Raw genomic sequence first — 17328 nt, 5'->3', positions numbered from 1 at the left:
TAACCACATACTGCTTGGCCCAGTTGGTTTGATGTTGGTTCATTTGATTCCCAGCCTAAATTTCTGCTGAAGGGAGCCAAATAAGGAAAGTTATTGCATGTAAAATATGACCAGTGCAGGTTATAGTTAGCAAACTCTAGTTGCTTCTGTGTGTTTATGTATGCTGGTGTTAATGAAATATAATGAACTTTCCTGTTGGAACTAAAGAAAAGTTCCCCTCCCCAGAATACTTTTTACATTGTTTAAAATAGACAATAGATAGTATCTGCATGGTCTCAGGTTTACATAGCAATCAATACACACTGGTCCTTACTTGGACACTAGTAGCACTGGAGTGTTTGCAGATCAGAGCATTCAAATTCCAGGGGCTCATCTGGATTCAAGATCCCCAAGGAAGGTCATGTGAGGCGGACACCAGGCCAGACTCACGAGGTTTACTTTCACTACAGAGACTTGGACCAGACAGACAAAAGCATCCTGAGGTACCGTGGGGTTTACTGTAAGTCCCCTATGTCCAAGGGCTAATTCTAAAGGGTCTCAGGTGCTGCAATGGTGCTGGGAAAAAATCACCCATCATTAACTAGGAACCAAGATTTTCAAAACATGCAACTTATCACTTCTCATGAGGCAGGGAGCCCTGTAGTGCCAGGAATCTCCAATACATAGGATTCTGAAGTTTTTGATACAGGCATCTTCATGACTAGATGGTGATGATTAGATTCTGAGTGAAAAAGAACTTAGCGGTTTGTTCTATGACCTTGGGAACGTCACTTAACCATTCTAAGGCTCAGCTTCTGCATCTGTAAAATGCAGTTCGAATAGATCAGCATTGTTGAGGTTCAGATGAAATAATGTTTGAAGAATGACATTTTAATGAGAACTATATAAATGTAAGGTGTTACTCTTATTTGCTACTGAGGCATCAGTGATAGTGTTCCTTACAGCCCAAGCAAGAGTCAAATTACTGCATCAGAGAAAGACACAAAAATCTGGCATCTGGTTTACCATTCTGGCTTGCGATAGACTGGCAAACACTTTACTGGCCCCAAGGAAATCAACCAGAAAACGATTTCACTTTAAATGAAAATATCTTCACTTCTTGGCAGGCTCCATGTGGCCCTGGTTGAAATTTACAAGCAGTCTCAGACTGCCTTTGGCTTTAGAGGCTGTCGCATCTTCCATAATCCCCAGTCTAAGTGTTCACTCTGGTACCCTTGATGAACACAGGGAAGCAGAACTGAAGTATTTCTGCTGGCACATCTTTCACAGGGGCTCTTGAAGTTAGAACAACACTTGTTTTAGGTGATTTAAATTGTCTATTTCTTGGCCTAGTAATACTTCGGGGTTTTTAACTAACTGCAGGTGTGTACACCTGACTTGGCAGATTTCTCTGGTGGAAGTAGTACTAGTAGGAGTTTTCTTTCTGGAGCTTTCAGGGATCAGTTACCAGTGCTTAGCATCTAGTCTGCCAACTGAGAATCTTCATTCGGAGTAGGATGAAGCAAGCCAAATGACCACCTTGGGGGAAGTCAAGATGCATTCTTTAGAGATCCAGTGAAACAATATTTGAAAAAAGTTAAATCATTTAAGATCATAACAAATATATTTTGCCTCGTTTCACCCTAAGAACCTTGGAACACAGCTTCCAATAAAGCTTGGTAAACTAGGTCTTAGACTAAGTGATGTTAAGTCATTTCTGTTGGCTTATCCCTCAGTACAAAGTGGCAGATGCTAATCATGCATGTCAGTTTTATCAATTCAGCCTCATTGTGCCACCTGCAGAATAAAGCACCTCCAACAGATTTTGGAAACAAGAAGCAGTTGTTCATTCGTCAGGTTATCAACAACATACAATACACTTATATTAGGATAGTCTGAGGAGAGTTTAATTAGAAAGATATAGGGAGTCTATAGGGAAACCACAAAAGGTAATGCAGGAATCCAGGGCGAGCAGCACAGCAACAGCAGACTTGTCATCATAAACATAGACCTGAAGGGATAAGAGGCTACTAGAATCAGAGGGGGAGATAATTAAGAAGAACAGGTCATCTTGAGAGGAGCAGAGACATTCAATTGAGTACAAGCCAACCTGAGGTGACCCTAGAGGCCCCATAAAAATAAATACCCTAATCTCAGTCTTGTGCATCACTCTGCTATCCTGTTGGGGAATCGCATTGGTTGAACCCAAGCAGAAGCCAGAGGGCACAGGAACCCTCGGGGGCAGAAAGCAGGGTGAAGAATGCAATGTGAATCTGGAAGAGGAAAACAGAAGATATGTGGCGTAAATTGGTATGATATCAGCAATTCGTCATCCTGTGGGGTCAGGTGTTAGGCATGCTGTCTACTCATAAGAAAAGAGAATTACGGTTACATAAATGTGATTTTAGCCTGCCCATGTGTTAGAGAATGGGTTGGTGAGCCAGCTTCCTCCAGACAGCTACCGCTGGCAAAAAGCTTCATGATCTGTCCTAGTCCGGCCTAGAATTAGATTTGGTAGTAACAGCATACCTATTCTTAGGAGTATATATTAGAGTGACTACCTATTTTTCTGGTTGAGTTGATTTTGGATTCCTATCTATTATGGTGCCCTACAGCTAATAAGTATCTAATGAACGTTTGTTGCTATGGAACTTGGGAGACAGGCCTAGCTCAACTTTTTCCTTCCGTGTCCCAACTTACGAGTGCTTCTACCGTAAAAACCTTCCAAACATCCTGAATATACTCTAGAAACCACTGCTGTAAAATGGAAATGACATATGATTTAAAAATATTATTCAATTTATTTTGGAGCTGCCTATGGATGAAGGTGTTTTTATAGTCCAGTCCGAGAACAGAGCTTCTCTGCTAAAGAAGCCAATTGAAATCCTGGCCAAACAAAAGTGGCTGCATAGGGGAGCAGGGACATTTGCTTCTGTGTTGAGAGGCACAGGAATTACTACCAGAGCCAACTCTTAATCAGGCTCTTAAGAAAATCTTTGACAGCAAAGCTGTCCCTTATCTTGGATGCAGATATTGGGTAACTGGGCCACCTTTTTTTTTTTTGGGGGGGGGCCACCTCTTAAAATACTTGCTATTGATCTTTATGAGGATGAAAGAATACATGAAGCTAAAACAAGGAATCTCATCAACACTGAGCTCAACAAATATATGCTGACATTTATTTTTTTCCCATGTTGATTTATTTTTATAGGCGATAGTGCCCTCTTGTGATTAACATATGAATAAACTTCTGATGGCTTGGCATGACCAGTGAGATTTCAATTAAACATGCCAATTGAGGCAAAGAACCTCACTGGCACCATAAGAAATAGAAAGTGTTTTTCAAATTTGCCCAGGTGAGAAAAGACATTGTATAATCACAAGGTGTCCAGTAAAAACACTTTTGGAAGTGTTGGAGACGATGAGTGTGATAGCAATGTGGCATATGCACACACACACACACACACACACACACACACATATATCTCATTTGGTTGGTACCTGTAATAACTATTTGTATCTGATTAAGCAGAACAGTTCATTCATTGCCTGCCTACGCGGGAAAACCATTAACTGTATTTGACTGCAAAACTCACTATAGGTAACTACTAGAGCAGTTACATCAGAATAATCTTTGAATATTCAGTGGCAAGGGTGAGTCAACAACATTAAGATCCTGGAATGGACTGGGTTCGTGTACTTTAAACAACAAAGCGGGGCTGGGGATAGTTAGGGGATTTAAGAAACACAAAGACCAGCTGCACATGCAACTATTAAAATATAAAATATTAGGAGGTTCTTTCTGAGCCAAGGTTTTCAACCAGCTAAACATGAGAGGGAAACCTACAAACAGCAAAATCTCTGGGATCAGTGTTTGCAGCTGTAACTCAAGGAGCAACCTTCAGGTGTACAGCATATAGAAAAATGTATGGGATGTAATATGGCATTTTCACTTACAATTCCCCTTTAGTGTCTTCATGTGCGTAGCTCATGGAAAAATAAAGCTAGAATTTGCAATTGGCTAGCTTTGAAATCAACAGTATTATGAGCAATCAGCACTATGATCTACCATTATTTAGAACCTAAATTTTACCACTATAGACTCTAAGCTTTAGTTTTTACGCGGGTTCATATTAGGGTCTAAAATTCTCAAAATCATTTGGTTGTTTCATATCTTAGCTATAATACACATTTTATTATAGAGGCAAGTCCTCAATGATATTAGAGAGCTACATGTGTTCATTCTTAATCATTAGGAATATTAACGCACTAATCTGCTTTAAACATTATTAATGAATTCTTCCCAAAATAGAAAGTAGTTCTGCTTCCTTTCTCAGCCATCAACACAATGTTGTTAATAAATTTATTACCTCAAAAATACTTTCCAAGGAGTTGTTTTCTTCATTGGAAAAAGTACATTACTATGTCTCCTATCAGGTATCAGAGTGATCAAAGTCTGCAGAAACTCCTTTTGCTTTAGAACTGCTCTAAATGATTCTCTGAGAAGGCAGACTACCTGTTGATGTGCAGATGTGTAGTCTATCTGTAAATGAGCAGATTTTTACACATAGGCTGAAGAGATACACAACAAACCATCCTTACAACATATGATATCTTTAATTAAATTGATATTGGTGAGTTAAAAAACATTAAGTGAGAAGATGACAGCTAGGGAAATAAGGTATTCTTATGCCTATTTATAATAAAATGTTTAAAATAAAAAAAGTAAGAAACATCAATTGGCCTTGTAATTGAAGAGAGAAGACTAAGTATTGTCTTCCCAGTTCTTGCACAAGCACAGCCCACAGGAGAATAATTCTTACATAAAAAGCACAGGGAAAAGAACTGTCAATTTTTAAAATACATTTTTGTTTCTCAAAATTATTTGGGAGAACTTTGCCCAGTCAGGGATGAGCAAAAACAAGATGTAAGAAACGTCAAAAAGCTGGGGGCATCTAGTGTTAAGAGTGTCTTGGAGAATATAGCAAAAGAGAAATTACTTCATTAAATATTATAATTTGGTATGTAACATGTACATTTAAAATTCTGATTAAAGTGACTAAAAATGACCTATTTTTTTAAAAAAGTCAAATAAGAACTTAGGGGATAAAATTCAAGTTATATTCACTCTCGGTAATAACTTGATGCGAGAATATAAATTCTCTCACTTTGATAAACATGGATATAAAATCTTGCTGTTTGTATTCTAGGTTTTCCTAAGTTTTCTGTAAAGAGTGATTCATGTCAGGTCACATCTAAATGACTCAACATTTTGAGCTAAAAGGCTGTTTACACAATATACACATTCTTTACTTACAGAGCAAAATAAGCTTAACACTTTTATATTAAAAAACTGGGATACAGTAGGATTAGTAGCACCATGAAAAATAATTCTTCCCCCAAACTGCAGTCTTTTATTTTACTCAGTGTGATTCTTCTCTTAATTGAATTTTTAACGTGCCATTTTAGTTACTGGGCAAAATATATAATCTTCATCTTATAATCCTTGGAGAAAGTCATTCTGGACCCAAAAAGTAAATTCATTTCCTTATTTTGTTCGTAGAAAAATAATAGAGACCTTGCTCTGGCACATTGCTGAGGTACATTTGCATCTTCATGATTACTAGTCAGCATGTTCTCCTGGTCATATATAGTAGCACCATTGGTGGCAGCAGTGGTAAAGTTGGGGAGAGTGAGACATTGCATCCTGGGAAATTTATATATATATATATATATATATATATATATATATATATATATATATATATATATATCACATTTAAAAACACACAAGGAATTCTTCAAAATGTTATGTCCTCTTCATGCACACTTGACATCGACTAATACGTGTCCTCAAGTCCCCTGCTTTCAGCGTTTCTGACTGAGGTTTGCTGGGAAATAAGAAACAAGATTATCAGATTAGCCTTTTCTGGTATTTGGTTCAAATTCATCTGTAAACATTCTCGTTGTGTTTCAGTAGCTCTTCTGATGACTTACTGGTTAACTTTTGAGCAATGCAATCTAACGCAATGACTGCTATAGCCTAAGAGTCATTAGTGGTCATAGGTATTTTTGTGACTCTCCTCCCTGCCGCCATTACCCTTGTCTATTTGTCTCTCCCTCTCTTCCTCTTATACATTTTTTTAATAGTCCTAGAACGAGAGGGATCTGGGCAATTGATGATGAATAAATGATAATACATAACACACAACAATTACATAAAGATAATACATAAGAAAAATATTAATGATAACAAAAGAAGCAACATATAAAAATAAATTGAAATTGAAAAGAAAATCCAATAGGATAAAGTATCCTGAGGTACATGTATCATATGTGGTCTTACTCATTCAAACACTTGGATGAGAGCCTTGAAAACATCCTGGGAAAGGAGACTACTGGACTGGGGAAGGCAACACAGATTATTGCTTCAATTTCTGGGGTGGCTTCAGTTGCTCACTTGTTATTGAGCAGGTCACATAACCTTTCCTTGCTCTGTTTTGCTTCTGAAGAATTATTACCAAGCCATCTCAAACTACATATACCTATTATTAGCCAAGTCTGCTTTTCTGACCTGAGTCTGGTATATGAGGAGAACAAGCAAGAATAAACGACATGGTCCTTTAAATTCCTAACATTTGTTGGGTATAAACCATCCATGAACTGCCTCTCTGTTCGCTAGCACCTCTGAAGGAAGCTTAGGACCTAAACTAAAGCCATAAGCACCTTACCTGAACATGTCTGACACATCTACAGTTGCCAGCCAAAAGCTGTAGGAGTTGGCATAATAGTTGCAGGTCCCCCGCCCATGACACTCAATGAAGGGAGCTGAACGAAACTCTTCCAAGCAGGAACCAGGGGAGGCCAGGGCTTGACCTGAGCCCTCTGCCCCTGCACTTGTGTGCTAGAAAAGACAAGGGAAAATGTGCCACAATACCCATGTGCCGTGATACCCTAGTGAATATCCAAAGATATATGCTGAGCTGGGCCAAAAATTCAAAGCCAGTGAAGGAACTAGAGCCAGAGGTAACAGAACAGTATCCACACCAAAGGTATCCAACAAAAGAAACAGGCAGATTATGAAAATATGTTCCAGCAAATGTATGAGAGGGAACACAGTGCTTGGATAGAAGCTATATGAGGTTCAAGCTTCTTACTACATAAATGATAGGGATTCCTCATATTAGAAAGAAATGTAGATATGATGGACAGTCAGCTTTGATGACAAAGACAAGGAAGAGTGTTTCATACCATCATGAAGGAATAACCAATCCAGAGAGAATCCCATCCCTGAGGACAGCGGGGAATCTGGATGGTCTGACTGTGAACTGCAATCACCACGGCCGGAGCTTCACATACTGCACATCTGGTAAGGGAAAGGCAGAAGGAACACAATCTACAGAGTAAGCATATGGGAAATAGCAGTCCCTCTTCTTTGGAAGGCTTCCTGGTATAAAAGCCCATTAAGGTGTCTTCAGTGCTCAGAAAAAGAGGAGAAGAATGCACTTTGAGAATTGCTTTTGCATAAGCCCAGTCTCCCAATATACATAATAAAGTTATAAATGAAAAGTGTAAGCTTTTTTAAAAAGAAACTACAGAACCACTGCTACAGCATTTTCATTTTCTATTCTGCCCTAAATTTGTATCCATACTTGCTATAATCAATGTCATAATTACTATAAGAGTTTGGCTTAGTGTACTGCACATACTACTTGCTGTCAAAGTGCCCAACTGGAGGGGAGACATTTAGTAATGCTAAAACTGTGGTAAGAACAATGTCTAGTAAACTTAAAAAGACAAGACACAGACACTTTCTTAATCCCCACCCATTATTTTTGGCCCAAAGGATATTTATTAACCATTTGGCCATATCTGTAGAAGTACAACATATCCAGAATGCTGGGCAAGTACCCAGGCACTTGGAGATGTGGCTTAAATCTATAAAATCAAGTAAAATACAGCTGAGTCTACCAAATCTTTAGTAAAGAGCATAAGGGTACCTTTTGAAATATGACTAAACCAATTTGGTAAAGTTTATCTACAAAATAGGGAATGCCTTTAGGGGATCTTTTATTCCCAAGAGTTGGGACTGACAAAAAAAAATCACACACAAAAAAATGAATTCCCAAAGGATTAGGGCAAATATATTGAAAAGGGCACCATGAATTTGCTATTAAGAGAGGATGAACGAAGTTTAACCTTTATATTCAATGTCAAAGAAACTAGAGTTTCCAATGATTCATCCTTTATGGTTACTAGACTCCTAGGTCAATTGGGTCATGATCAGAATGAAAATGGCAATATCTAACATGCCTAGGAGGTTGAGTTAAACTACGGTTCTAATGTAGCAACACTCTAGGAAATCTCTATTAATGGTACCACCCTCCTCTTAGTTACTCATGCGCCAAGTCTCAGCTACCACTTTCTCCTTCCCATAACTAATCATGCCAAATCTTATTTATTCTATTAATGTGATATATGTACCCTACTGAGAGTTCCAATCCACTCTTACCAGGACTACAGCGATATTCTCAACCTAACTGGTCTCTCTACCTCTGGACTATCCCCTTTGAAATCCATGTTATACATTGATGTTTCTGTAATCCTCCCTGAAATGTAGCTCAAAAACTCCAGATGTCCCCATTACATACCAAATAAATTCCAAACTAAAACCTAACATTGAAAGTCTTCTACAGTCCGGGTCCAAGCTAACTTTCCAATCTCTTCTCCCTCTGCAACTTTTAGAAACTACATTCTAGACATATCAATCTACAACCCATTCCAATGTTCTCTACCTAGTATGCCTTTCTCCCTTATAAATGCCTGTGTCTCAAGTCCTCTGCATCCTTCAAGGGCTAAGCAGTTCAAAACATATTTCTTCCATATAGTCATCTCAGATTTCTCTAGCTGGAATTAAATATCCCTTTCCCAATGCTTTCATAACACTTTACTGGATCTATTGCAGCACTTAGCCCAAGCCTGATATATATTAATTTACATATATTTGCCTAGTGACTAGACTGTGAGTTTTTTTTTTTGTATTTACACTAGTCTATCACGGGTCCTGGTCAAAAGTACATTCCCGATAAATATGGATCAAACTACATACTGCACTGAGTATTATAAAGGCACCTCTATTCTACCTAACCTGAGATGAATATGATCAGATTATTAGCTTTGGACTCATTTCTAACTAGCTAAACTAACTAGCTAAACTAACTGGAGATTGATAAAAATCAAAGGTATACCAGTGTCTCACCGACTAATGAATGGCTGGATGCTCTGGCCCTTCAGGGGCTCCATGCTCATTGGCATGGGCTCTGGGGTGGAGAGCCAGTAAGAATAGTCATTTCTTGAAGCAAAGTTGCAAACATTATTGATGTTGCAGAACATGAAAGGCATGGTACTGAAGCGACGAAGGCAGCTGCCGGCCGTTCCTGGGAAGAAATGGGGAGAAAAAGAAAAAAATGTCATGATGATTAGTTTCTTCTAACATACTAACAACCTTTCAAAGAGAAACTTTCCCCCATCTCTTAGATAATAAATACACTTTAATTCTTCAGTTATAAGATGCACATTTACTCATATTTTTACATCTCTAAAATCAGGATAGATCTTACAACTTATGTAGACATTTATTGTGGTAGCTTATTATATACTCCCCAACACTGTTTTTAAACTGGTGAGGCATCTTATAAACAATCGTGTCTTACGGAGAATATTGGGTAATTTATTGTAGACGAGTGAAAGGCACACACTGATTCCCTATAATATCATATCAGTATTTCCTCTCCAGGCTGTCCTCTCTTCTTCCAAGACATCCCCAGTATATATCTTATGTGGGTTCACAATCTCTTTAAGCCTAGGGAAAACTGTAGTGTTGACTAATATGCACAGCAATCATGGACAGGTTTGCAGGTAAATAATACAAAGGAAAAAAGTAAATAAGGGAGAAAGGAAGAACGTAAGGGGAAAAAAAAAGGAAAGGAACTACAGTCTTTAAATTTCTGAGCTGGTAGGGGCAATAGAGGTTATCTCTACCAGCGATTAGGCCATTCTTTTCTCATTTACTCACAAAAGAATGATGAAGAATGATGTACCCCACTCACACATTTTTAAGTTGACATCTCAAATTTTTCATCAGAAGTTTAAATTGATACTGTGCCAGTTATTAAGTTATTGGTTACTGTCTCTTGGCTTCAAACCCACCCTTCTATACTTTGTAATACCGGAGCCTGGAATTTTGCAAACCACATTTCAACATTGCCAGCTGTCATCTGTAGTGTTTTGTGAATACTTATATTTAAAAACAAACTTTGACATCACTCTTTTAAATGTATCCAATGTAAGTATTTGAAACCTAACAATAAACCTTTTGAAAAGTGCATAAACTCATCTTGAATAACTGGGAATTATACAGTGCTCCTTTTGCATTTGGAAATTATATTTCCATTCCACTTCTCTCACACAGTTTTATCCTAATGTATTTTTTTTTTATTTTTGAAAGTCTTTTACTGATTATCCAATCATAGTTTTCTGAAACAAAAATTTAAAGTAACTTTTAAAAACTTCCTGTGACCCTAAAGCTTTACATGTTAAATATTTTATTTTGAATGGTCATCATCATAATAATTACTAATTCACATTGATCAAAAAGATAGTTTATTATAAATTTTGATAATTACTAAACGTTAAAAGAAAACTTTTATTGGAAATGCATTTCCTAATGAGATGGATTAGAAGTGAATTATAGAGCCTGAGTTGATGGAGACTTTAACAAAGCCATTACTTTGAGTTGTTCCTCTGAATTTGCCCCCTAGAGGTTTTCATGTTTCAAGGCAATATGCCATAGTATGAGTCTTTTATAAAGTGGGAGGTGGGTGGTAGTGAAAGGGGATGTGGGAAACAAGATTATCCAAAGCACATACACAGGCAGTTCGACTTTAGGAGAAAGTACATATGAAAGTTAAGGATTTGTAAACTAAGTTCTTTAAAATTATACATTGGAAATTCCTCATGTATCCAAAGGGGTATGCTTATCTCAGGCTGAAGGTGACTGATAAAAGACCAATAATTCTTAAAACTGGTAGACTGTCAGGATCACTGGGAATTTTTACATGATAGGTTTGGGATGGGCCCAGGAATCTTTTCAAAAGTTCCCCAGGTTGAAAATCATTGATTTACTGTAATTTATACTTTTTTCAGAAAAAAATGGCTCAGAGAGGTGAATGAGTTCAAAGTCACGTGAGAGCAAATAACAAAACTGACATAACTGAAAAACGAATGGGTTTAGAATTGGTAGGTGTTACAAATGAAACTATCTTCAAACTAGAAACAGACTCACAGACATAGAGAACAGACTTGTCGTTGCCAAGGGGTAGGGGGTTTGGGGAGGGTTGGACTGGGAGTCTGGAGTTAGTAGATGCAAACTATTACGTATAGAATGGATAAGCAACAAGGTCCTACTGTATAGCACAGGGAACTATATTCAGTATCCTGAGATAAACCATAATGGAAAAGAATATAAAAAAGAATGCATATATATGTATAACTGAATCACTTTGCTGTACAGCAGAAATTAACACAACATTGTAAATCAACTATACTTCAATTAAAAAAAAAAGAACTGGTAGGTGTTGGAGTCAATTCTTATCTCCATCACTTTCTGAGTGTGTGGTTTTGAATAAGTCACTTAACCGCTTAGCCAGTTTGTGTATTTGTGTGTGTGTGTGTGTGTGTGTGTGTGTGTGTGTATAGTGGAAAAATACTTGTCCTATATCATTCTTGATCATAGTTGTGAAAATCAAATTGGATAATGAATATGAAAGTACTTTTTAATTATAAAGTAATTTAAAAATAAAACTAACATTACTAATCAGGGACAGAGATGGAAATATCCCTGGTCTCAGAAAGAAAAGGAAGATGTGCATAAAAGGAAGGCCCATAATGATGAGAACATGGGCGTTTGGTTGTATTTATGCTGTAGGCTACCCATGATGATGCAGAATTCTGGTTACAGTTTCTAAACATGCAAAGAGGCTGTGATCTCATGAACTCTCCATACCTCTATTAAAACTATAGACTAATGGTTCCTAGTATGCTTTTATTCTCCCAGACAGAACAGTTTTAGTATTCAGTGTGTTTCCTCCACTCTCTTTTTTATACACCATAATCCTTTCACTAATCCAGCAGAGACTATGCATTTACTTAATCAGGTGATTGTTTCCTTAACATCAAACCTATAACTATTCTTTGCTTAGCCATCAAGATATCTCCAGGTTGATCCTTGAGTGAGCTCTAGCATAGACCCTACAATCCAGTATCACACTTGGGATCTTGGGCCCTATCATGGCCTTCCTATGTCTGAGGCATAAGCTGTACCTGAGTCAGGGCCAGTTTATAGCCTCTATGTCTGAATACATACTATGATGGGTCTCGTTTGACCAAATACACACATTTTGAAAAGTTATAGTGATATACAGGGTAAGAGATCCCATTTTTTTCTTTGCATTACATTTGTGAATTTCATGATGTTCAAAAACTTCTAATGCTTTCTATTCACTTGATAGGTTAGGGATTTGAAGTTTATAAGCCTGATTATGGGTATAAGCTAAACTCTGACAGTAAAGAGAGAATGGACTAAAAGGAGAAAAAGTTTATGGGAGAAAAACTAGAGAAAATTATCTAAAAGATAAGAGTATTTTCACAATGAAGATTTGTCGATTCTAAAATTAGAAAAAGATGCTACATAAAGAAAGCAAAAGAGAGAAGGAAAAGTAGCAGAGGGAAGATGAAAAGGAGAAAAAGAGAAGTAGAAGAGAAAGAAGAAAGTTGTTGGGCAAACTCCTACTTTATTAGGCTCTTTAAAATGACCTGTGACTACTGGCTTCCATGCAGGTAGATGTTCCTGGCAGGTGTGGCCATGTGCCCTGGAACAGAGTGAGCACAGTAGACCCCCGGAGATCTCTGTTGCTGCAGAACTGTTTTCACAGAATGGCCCAGGTAAAGAGACTTCAGAAGGCCTCTTACTATGGAGACCCCAGAAACTGGAGACCTAGACTATCTTCTTAAATGTCTTTATGGAGGCAAAAGGGATAGTGATTTCTAAAATAGGCAGCCCCAGGTCAAACAATGGGGCCTCAAAATGAAAAGTCAGAATTCCAGAAAAAGAAATGTTAGGGATTTGGAAGAGGTCTTGAAAGTCATTCAGTCCAGCCTCATCCCATCAACAAAACTGCCCACCCTAGCATAGAGAAGATGCATGAGAACACATTAAATGAAGTGGATCCTATATGGAAATATGGTGCTTTGTATAGCTTTAAACCACTCTGATAACACTTTATAAAGCTAAGGCGTTTATTCATGAACTAGCAAAATTAAGCAATGACCTTACTTTCTTTGATCTAGAAACCAAGATTCTCTTCAGCACTTATCTTTAACTTGATAAAGACCAGTGTCAGAAAAGAGGAAACTATCTCCCATGAATTATGAAAACTGCCCACTTAAGCAGCTGCTATACTATAGAGAGCCTAGAGAATCTGCTTCCTCAATAACTGAGCTAACAAAAGTACATATGGCCCTTTCCAAATGCCTTGCTTTAGGCCAAGAATTGTACCTCACACTAGCTAATTAATGCTTTTAGTTTAAATTTAAATATTATTTATTTAAAACTTATAGTGAATATATTCAGCTGCCCTTGACATGATCTTCAGTTTGGAAGCCCCAAAAGAATAGAGAGAGACACTTTGGCCAAGGCTACTCTAGAACCCAATAAGATTTTCAAAACAAAAACAAAATGCATAGTAAGAAATAAGATGCTGATTATCTCACCCAAGTCTTGACCATGAGCCCTTTTATTTCCTTGTACATACAGGAGAGAAAAGCCTTCATAAACCTGGATAGTTCCCTGTGGGCATTGTGGTGCATCTGTTGTCTGGCTGTGACGTGTGATGAGAAATCCATGGGCAACAGGGGAGGTTCCAGGGGGACCTGGGGGACCTTGCAATCCATCTGGCCCGGGGGGACCATCCAAACCACGGATACCTATTTCCAAAGAATCATCAGTACACAAATTAAGTAAGTTCTGATTCACTGTTATGGCTATCGACACAACACTGTGACCTTGTTTGATTAGTTAATATTTATAGAATGTCTACAAAGGCATTGTCAGATATCATGGATTTGGAGATAAATAAAATACAGTCTCTGCCCTCAAAGAGATTTAAATGTATTCTTTTTCTTCTGAAATTGGCTGATGACATTAGGCACTAAATAAATACTGAGTGAATGGAACATTAGACGGGAAAAAGTGATGCTTATTTGGGGGGTTTGTGTTATCTAGTCTCTTGCTGTACTAAAGGAGTGCAAACCCCATGACGAAATTTCAGCCTGCTGTTTTGTTCATCAACGAGAAAGGGAGGGTGTAGCTGCCATCAACCTGCCAGCTTCAGTGCTGATAAACATTTTCCTTTGAATCTGTCTGGGGAATTATTCTCACGCATACCTTTTTGTCTAGAGAATAGGCAGGGTGCTCTAAGGAAACTTTTCAAAATGTCTAATTTCAATCTACCACTGGTTCCCATTCTCCATTTGGCCACCCGACTTGAGCTGATTTTAAAATTTTCTCTATTTATAGGCCTTTGGCCACCGTGTGTATAGATTTTCATTTGGGGGAATTTCACAGCAATGCCCATATATGTGATGAAGATGGCACTAACTTGCTTCTTCCCTAGAAATACAGTTAATGAAACAGGAGGGTGTTGGTTCTAGGAGCAACATAGTTATCACCAATCTGCCTTGTTGCCGCTGCTAGTTTTTACCAATACAAACCTTTATGTTTATATTATTTAGAGTTATATTTATATTATCTAAAGTTGTTAAAACATATTGAGGGACTTCCCTGGTGGCGCAGTGGTTAAGAATCCGCCTGCCAATGCAGGGGACACGGGTTCGAGCCCTGGTCCGGGAAGATCCCACATGCCGTGGAGCAACTAAGCCCGTGCACCACACCTACTGAGCCTGTGCTCTAGAGCCCGCGAGCCACAATGACTGAGCCCGCGTGCCACAACTACTGAGTCCACGTGCCACAACTCCTGAAGCCCACGCGCCTAGAGCCCGGGCTCTGCAACAAGAGAAGCCACCGCAATGAGAAGACCACACACCGCAACGAAGAGTAGCCCCCGCTCGCCGCAACTAGGGAAAGCCCACGCGCAGCAACGAAGACCCAACGCAGCCAAAAATAAATAAATAAAATAAATAAATTTATTCAAAAAATATTGAAAATTATCAGAACAGTTAAGTACAGTGAGTACCTGGAAAATCCTCATTTTGAGGAAAAGCTGGGTTTTCCAGTGCTCTAAACACATAAATAAAAACCACCTTTCTATGCTTCCCTTATACTGGCACATCTGTGTCATCCCATTTTTCCCAAGCAATAGACTCCCCACCTAGCTATGCTCTCTCAAGAGGAGGCTCTCACAGCTTCAATCGGAGGCCGTATGTCCAGAGGTCCCCCAGACTTAAAAACTAGTAGCAGCAGCACGTCTCACCTGGCTGGCCTGGTAAACCTGGGTCTCCTTTGTGCCCTCCTGCACCATCAAAGCCAGGGAGTCCATTGCGTCCAGGATCTCCTGGAGGGCCAATTGGACCTACAGGAAAATGAAGTAGGGTTTTCAAATGTGGGTAGAATAAATCCACATCCAGATAGATCTGGGACACTTAGGTCCTCGAGTGTCACTGAATTCATAATCTGGTTTCGTCTTTAATTCAGATAAACGAAGGAACAGCTCAAGCCCAGGACAAAAGAAGCAGACAAGGATTTAGCTTTAATTTTAAACAATTCATTTGCCTCTGTGGAGATTTCCATAATACGGCAGTTGTGTTCTCCTTGCCTTCAGAACAAGATAGAGTGCAAGGCCAACTTTTATTATATATCTCACCATAGGCAAGGCTGTTACTGCCTGGTACACTTTATTTATGAAAAGACTGCTATTAAGCCACCTGATAAAACAGAAAGACTGAAGTTAGTTTCTAGCTTTCTTTTTAATCAAAGTTGGCTGCAAGCATAGAGTTAAGTGGCCAACTAGATAGGATTTAGTTTAAAAATCAGGAGGCCTCACAGTGGGGAACTGATAGCCCACCAAATCAGCCTTCTATCCTTCTTGTGGTTGGGATAGAGAAAGCACCATATCTTAAATGCATATGAATTTCATTACAGAGATTTTAACAACATTAACCTAATCATTCAAGTTAGGATAGCCAGAGGAGTTGAAAGAAATTGGACTGGGCCTAACAGAAATTAGGGCATGAGAAGTGAACATTTTCAAGAAAAAAAGGAAATGGAACCTGGTGGTCTGGTATTCTACTAGTTGCTGAGACTCCTATTGTCAGAGACAAACTCTAACAAGTGAAAGAAGAATGAGGGAAATGTTTTCAAATACATAAGGCTTAAAAAGATGATCTACAAAGGTACCTGGTAAACCTTGAGGTCCTGGTAGTCCTGGTAGACCTTTTAATCCAGGCTGGCCTGGAACCCCTGGTGGACCAGCATCTCCTTTGATTACAATACTCTGTCCTGAAGGACCAGGTAATCCAGGGGGACCTAAGAGGCAAAGCACGTAAAGTTGAAGGTAGGGAAGAGAAAGGTCGGAAAGAATGGATGCCAAAGTAACCTCAGATCAGAATAAGAATTGGTTTGAGAGAAACAAGTTACATGTATTGGAATTTGCTATGTCCAACAGAAATCTGTTTGGGAAAATTATCATTATCTCACCCAAAAGCCTGAAAAAATAAATAATTTTCTTAGGGTCCATGGACAAATTAGGCATATTGTCTCAATTTTCAAGCCTTGAATCATGACTCGGTTACAAGAAGGTCTAATCCACTGCAAATCTGTGAACACTGGTGTCAAGGTTAGACAATTCTACTTGCTGTAGAGTTCATTCTGATTGTGACATCATTTGCAGTTCTTGTTTGTTGTGCTTGTCAAGGGACCCACTGAACTAACTAGTAAAGGAATTTAGTAGATGCTCTGTTTCACAGTTTACAGGAAACCTCTTTAAGTCTCTCAGCAAAAAGAACTCTTTTCATATTAAAAATATACAAACATACTTATGTGACTTGCTCTTGTGATCTATTCAAGTGAATACGGGAAAGTTAGTATAAAGGTCAATAAAAATCTCACTGAAGCATTCTTGTTGGTCCTGCATCTACCTTAAACTTAAAAGGTCTGCTCCTGATATTACTTTATTGAAATAGAGAGCTTGAGAAGATTAGTTAATAGAGGGAGAGTCCTGCCTATTTCCCCTCAGTTGCTGGGGACTGAGACTCTGAAAGTTTTGGTTGAAAGGC

The 17328-nt window shown here is 38.4% G+C and overlaps 1 protein-coding gene across 3 annotated transcripts in view; it reads right to left on the bottom strand.

Moving 5' to 3' along the window:
* Positions 1 to 3483: 3483 nt before the first annotated feature.
* COL4A5 (collagen type IV alpha 5 chain) overlaps positions 3484 to 17328 on the bottom strand; it is a 245053-nt gene continuing 231208 nt past the window's right edge. For 2 of the 3 annotated variants that reach the window (XM_082447507.1, XM_082447505.1), the window contains 7 exons: positions 16451 to 16579; positions 15528 to 15626; positions 13810 to 14022; positions 9239 to 9416; positions 7231 to 7375; positions 6711 to 6883; positions 3484 to 5870 (listed from right to left, as the gene is read on the bottom strand). In XM_082447507.1, coding sequence (XP_082303633.1) covers positions 5789 to 5870; positions 6711 to 6883; positions 7231 to 7375; positions 9239 to 9416; positions 13810 to 14022; positions 15528 to 15626; positions 16451 to 16579 — 1019 coding nt within the window. In that variant the 3' untranslated portion in view covers positions 3484 to 5788. The remainder of the gene's footprint in view (positions 5871 to 6710; positions 6884 to 7230; positions 7376 to 9238; positions 9417 to 13809; positions 14023 to 15527; positions 15627 to 16450; positions 16580 to 17328) is intronic. The other variant, XM_082447506.1, reaches the window with a different exon arrangement.

Source organism: Balaenoptera physalus, assembly GCF_965194825.1.
Source record: "Balaenoptera physalus genome assembly, chromosome: X".
Taxonomy (NCBI): domain Eukaryota; kingdom Metazoa; phylum Chordata; class Mammalia; order Artiodactyla; family Balaenopteridae; genus Balaenoptera; species Balaenoptera physalus.
The sequence above is the reverse complement of the archived record's forward strand: the minus strand, read 5'-3'. Positions and strand labels throughout refer to the sequence as shown.